Source organism: Phragmites australis, chromosome 3 (assembly GCF_958298935.1).
Source record: "Phragmites australis chromosome 3, lpPhrAust1.1, whole genome shotgun sequence".
Lineage (NCBI taxonomy): Eukaryota > Viridiplantae > Streptophyta > Magnoliopsida > Poales > Poaceae > Phragmites > Phragmites australis.
The window spans coordinates 19,861,421-19,867,420 of record NC_084923.1 but is presented as its reverse complement, the minus strand read 5'-3'; the positions used below and the strand labels follow the sequence as shown (position 1 = coordinate 19,867,420).

Here is a 6,000-nt window from a genome sequence, read left to right as displayed (position 1 = left end):
ACAACAAATTCAACTCGGAATCTTATGACAACACGTTAATAAAACATGCATAACTCTCGCATATGGAGTCCAATTCAGATAATCTTAGACTTGCAAAAAAGCTTATGACTACTCATGTCCAATGGATATAAGTTCGACCAAACATTCCTTATAGCTTAGTCAGAATTAAAGGAATAAGGTGCCACATCACTGTCTTGGACCTTGTTGGGTCATATAATCATGTTGGGGTCGAAGTCTAGGCTGTGTACGTCTTTTCTCAGGTCCACACAACCCAAGGACGGTCTCTTCATATCCCTCTATATATACATAGTAGCTGTTGTATTTTAGGCTTGAATTTTGCTTAGATCATTCTATTTTAGATAGTTTCATCGATTATTGGTTTGTAGAACCCCAAACTCGAGTACTTCATCGGTAATCTGTAATATTCAGATTGCATCTACTTATTCTTGTTTGAGTTCTCAATTCGCTTATAAGAAAAGTCTTATTGGCGAGGTCAATCGCGTCTTGGCACGATTGATAACCACAGAATAGTGGTATAGTGGTTACGAGGGTTCTTTTTATCTATTCTGGTCGAAACCTTTGGATCATTAACATCAAAACTTCACTAAATCGACATATCATATTACATTCGGAAGATCGGGCAAACTCACATCAGACCAGATTTTCCATCAGGACATACCTGCATATGAACAAGCAAGCAACCAAATTTTTGAGCATAAGTTCTTTCCAACTTCCAACTTGACATAATGTGAGACAACACGATATCACTTACACAAGTGTATTGCATGTATTAATATCACAAAATATTACTATGCTACCACAAGCATATCCAAATAACATATTATCAACACATGCACATCAACAATGTTATAATACTAAATCACTTTGTTTTTCCAGTTTCATCACTAAATCTAAATTTTTTTAACATGCATAATCTCACAACATTGAAAGGAAAATCAAACATTTTCCATGAGGGGATGTACCACGGCTGCAGAGCCTCCAAACTAGCATTATTATTGCCATCATTTGTCCAGTCTGTCTTCGATAACCTGAATGTAACATTGAAATGCGGGGCCTTTTCTTGCCGCTCCTATAGGAGTGTTGAACTGTTTTTGATGAGCTTCTTGGACAACAATTAAGCAGAAGAATTATACGTGCCACTTCAATCCATTAATGTAAATTTTTTGGTAACAATTTAAGATACAATTTTGTCGTCTCTAAAGAGGATACAATTATCCGTGCTCCCCCGAGAAACGATTACTTATTACTTCTCACTTCAAATTTGTCTTCTCTGAATGAGAGAGAGAGGAATTGGATGCAAAGAAATCGTGCTTTTGGAACATTCTCAACAAGAGAAAAAAGAATTGAGTCAACGAACTGAGGGAATAAACCACAGGCAGCACAGATTGTGGTTGCGGCCTCCATGTGCTGTAACGTAATTGTGGTTGCGGCCTCCATGTGCTGTAACGTAACAGCTAGATTGCTAATCAATTGTTACTCCATAATAAACTATGGATCCAACTAACAACTTCGAGTCCGTCACCTTACCTAGTCACTATCTCCATCTATAAATAGCCATTCAAACGTGCAGCAATTCATCACTTGTCATCTACACTCAAGTACAAAGGCTTAGAGCACGATCGAAGACAATGGCTGGTTCGTTCCGGCTCGTCGTGGCGGTGACATGCACCTTGGTGCTTGCGTCAGCTTGCCAGGGCCTGGAGGTGGGCTACTACAAGAAGACGTGCCCTCGTGTCGAGGCCATTGTGAGGGATGAGGTGAAGAAGTTCGTCTATAAGAATGCCGGCATTGGTGCCGGCCTCATCCGTCTCGTCTTCCACGACTGCTTCGTCCAGGTATATGCACGATGAATGAATTCTGAAGGGATTCTATAAGGAAGTAGCCATTAACAATGTGAGTTTGACGCGAGGTGTATGTGTATATGTATAGGGATGTGATGGCTCTGTCCTGCTAGACCCGACACCGGTGAACCCGCAGCCGGAGAAGTTGAGCCCCCCCAACATGCCAAGCCTGCGCGGATTCGAGGTGATTGACGCGGCCAAGGACGCCGTAGAGAAGACCTGCCCTGGCATTGTCTCCTGTGCAGACATCGTCGCCTTCGCCGCCCGAGACGCCACCTACTTTCTCAGCAGGTTCAAGGTCAAGATCAACATGCCCGCTGGCCGCCTCGACGGGCGCGTCTCCATCGCCTCTGAGGCCCTCAACAACCTGCCACCGCCGTTCTCCAACATCACTGAGCTCATCAACAGCTTCGCTACCAAGGGCCTCGACGCCGAGGACATGGTTGTGCTCTCGGGAGCGCACACTGTCGGCCGCTCCCACTGCTCATCCTTTGTCCCCGACCGCCTGGCCGTCCCCTCCGACATCAGCGCCTGGTTTGCCAACATACTGAAGAGGCGGTGTCCTGCCAACCCGACCCCGGGAAACGACCCCACCGTGAACCAGGATATCTTCACTCCCAACGCGTTCGACAACCAGTACTACAAGAACGTGCTCGAGCACAAGGTGCTCTTCAAGTCTGACGCTGCGCTGATCACCACGCCTGCCACGGCAAAGATGGTTAATGACAACGCCTTCATCCCCGGGTGGTGGGAGGATAAGTTTGCGAAGGCTTTTGTCAAGATGGCCGGCATCGAGGTGAAGATCGGCAACCAGGGCGAGATAAGGAAAAACTGCAGGGTCGTAAACTATGGTCGTCCCAACTACTGATCATCAACCGGATGCAGCCATGCATGCATGACTATTGGTTTGTTCGTTTGTGAAATTTCGTGAGCACCTCGATTTTTTTTCCTTTTTTTACACACCAGCGGAAAATTCTTCGCAGATACCTGGTTTTATTTCTTTATTCTTTTTGCTATTGTTGTTGTATTCCTTGCAATGTTCGTCGAGAATGTGTACTGTCACTGAATAAAGATGTAACACTCGTTTTTTAATCTCTCGAGCTTTGTATTTGAGACTTTGGCATCCATGAAATTGGGCTATATAATAAGCTGCTAGCACCTAGATGTCTCATACTTGTCATTGAATCGAATGCCAAGCTCAGCTGCCATCCTACTGTTGACGAAGGATACGATCATGTGCAATGGGACACCGCATCAAGATCGGCTACCACGGTCGGTGATTTTGGCAGAATAATTCTCTTTCTGGTTCATTTGCTTCAAACCTCCACTTTGAGAACAGTCTGACGCCACTGCCCGGATCAACATGCACCAGCTTGAAGTAGCACACAGCTCATGTTGGTTTTTTATTCCTCCGTTTTCATTTGCCCTCAAAAGTACAAAGATTCCCAACTTTTGCATTGATTTCCTTGTGAATGAGCATCAAATTGCTCTTGGATTTACACCAACTTTTGCCCTTAATTGGATTCCGAATTTTTGCATTGATTTCCTTGTGAATGAACATGATCATGCTCTCATGCACGCACACGATCGTCCGCTTTCACTGCTCATCCTTCGTCCCCGACTGCCTTGCTGTCCCCTCCGAGATCAGCACCTGGTTTGCCAACATAATGAGGAGACGGAGTCCTGCCAACCTGACTCCACCGCGAACCAGAACATCTTCACCCGCAACGTGTTTAACAACCACTACTATGATAACGACCTTGCACACAATGCAAGGTGCTCTTCACATCTGATGCTGCCCTGATCACCATGCCTACTGTGGCTAAGAGTTAATCACTGTCACTACCAGTTCATGATAGACCAAAACCTGCATATCACTGTTAAGTGATAATACACGGTGTCCGTGATATGATGAGGGCCACAACATAAGTGATGGAATCAGCTCCTGGAACTCCCGTGGATAGCAAAATAATGATGATTACAACCAGAACTAGGATTATGACATCTTTACACGTGAAATCACACTTCTTCTTATCTTCGAAGTTAGCCAATTTTAGCTCAGCTTAGATGACTGATGACTTAACTGTTGTATGCCACAACATCTTCTTGTTTGGACTTGTATCCTTTGTAACATGCTTCTTTGAATCCATTAAGTTGTGTGTGGCATTCCTCCCAACTTGAGAATATTTTGCCGACCACAATGAACAACGTACTATGTCATAGCAGTCCTAACTTTCACAGAATATGCAAAAATGATATACTACATAATTCATGAGTCAGAAATTCTAATTCTAAAACAACCTAGAAAAAACTGCACCCTATCCACAACCTAATAAAACAGAGTGTCAGTATAGATAAAACCTTTTGCTACTGAGGAACATAAAACTAACAAGTTGTGCGTATGCTGTACATATAGAAAAACAAGAAACAATGCAGACAACCAGAAGTCTATATTAAAAACACATTCTTTTAAGTTGGCTATATCCATACATGTTGAACTCTCTTTTGGACTAAATCAACCAATATATTGCATTGGTGATATGCATGTGTCTACATTGTAATCGTTATTTACATTGCCATATGATTGATTCTATTATACACGTGAACTCTCTTTACAACTAAATAAACCAATCTCTCTATCTAGATGGCAATATCCACACATTATTTCTCTCTTCGAATATGTCAATGATGTACCGATGCTATACCATTTCATAGCACACATCGACAAACTTGAAAATAAGAAATATGATTCAATTACCCAAACAATCACCACTGGAACCCTATCATGTCCCAAAAATGCTAGTTTTGTAATTAAGCATGCGTGGTTGTTATCGCATGTGCTTACACGTGTTTACCTATCAAAGACTAGTTAAACATGTTTAAAATACCTTAGAGATGGTTTAGAGCACTTTGGAGAATCCCTAAATACCTTGGAGAAGGAAAAGAATAGAAGGAGGTTTATGAGGGGAGACTTAGAAAAATTTCAGCAAAAGAACCCCCTCGAAATCTGACCAGGGTTCCGCGTGGTCTGACCGCTAGGTACGCTACCACGTGGGCTGCCACGTGGATTTCCCACGATCCGCCCGGAGCCAGTCGCGGTCTAACCGCCAGCACACTGAGACTTGACTTAAGGTGGTCGATTGCCTCTCTCACTCTCTCACTATCTCATTTGCTCTCTCTCCCCCATGTGCAGACTCTCCTACACTCTCTCCCTCTCCCACACCAAGCAACAGGAGCTGCTGCTCCTTTCTTTCCCCAACCGAGCTAAGGAGAGGAGGAGCAGCCCAAGAAGGAGGTCCTCGGCAAGCTCCCTCACCGGAGGTGGTTTTCCTCGTCGAGCCTAAGCTCCTTGGCAACGTCTTCTTCCTCTTCAAGCCGTCCATCACCTCCCCGACGGTGATTTAGAGCTCCGACCATTCCCCAACCTCCACGACCGGGCCACGGGTTTCCTGGGACGTGGTGAGCACCCTAAACCCCGTCTCATTCCCTCCCCGTGGCTAGATTAACCGGATTTGAGCTCACCAAGCTCAACAATAGCCTCCACCACCATTAGAAGCAATAACTAAGTTTCGGTCATTTTTGTCATGTGCATGTTATCCTACGCGGTAGAGGAGGTTTGACCCCATTTTATAGCGGTCTGACTGCCGTTCCAAGAGTCGGATCGCCCGCTGGGCTGGTCTGACCGCCAGACCCCAAATCTATCTACATGTCGGTGGATATCCGTATCCGTATTCATTTTTGAAATGGATACTAAAATGGATATATCCGAATTCGTTTTCAAGATTCGGATTCAAATATGGATATCCGAATTCGAGATATATCCGATTCGTATCCGTATCCGCCAACCAAGGAACCAAATTTTGCTAAAGTTTTAGAAATTTTAGATATGAACGAAATTCCAACCCAATCAAATTGGAACAAATTTCAGTCAAATTTCAGTTAAATTTGATCAAAAATTTAAGTTTCCAACATGAATTTTGAACAAAATTTCTAAAATTCCGGCCCAATCAAATTAGAACAAATTTTAGTCAAATTTTATCAAATTTCAGTCAATTTTTTTCAAAAATTTAAATTTTCAACCTGAATTTCGAAGATCGAGTAGATATCCGAATGCGGATTCGTATTCGAACTATCCGAT

General features: G+C 43.5%; 1 protein-coding gene across 1 annotated transcript; it reads left to right on the top strand.

Moving 5' to 3' along the window:
- The first annotated feature begins 1,613 nt into the window (after nucleotides 1-1,613).
- On the top strand, nucleotides 1,614-2,907 carry LOC133911054 (peroxidase 2-like). Its single transcript, XM_062353276.1, has 2 exons — nucleotides 1,614-1,856; nucleotides 1,951-2,907. Exons 1-2 carry the CDS (start codon nucleotides 1,650-1,652, stop codon nucleotides 2,728-2,730), a joined length of 987 nt encoding a protein of 328 aa, XP_062209260.1. The 5' UTR covers nucleotides 1,614-1,649; the 3' UTR covers nucleotides 2,731-2,907.
- Nucleotides 2,908-6,000: the final 3,093 nt, after the last annotated feature.

Bases quoted from the DNA above. Each gene is read 5' to 3' on its own strand.
- LOC133911054 (XM_062353276.1), top strand. From the start codon at position 1,650: ATGGCTGGTTCGTTCCGGCTCGTCGTGGCGGTGACATGCACCTTGGTG. The intron at 1,857-1,950 runs GTATATGCACGA...GTATATGTATAG, and splicing joins TCCACGACTGCTTCGTCCAG to GGATGTGATGGCTCTGTCCT.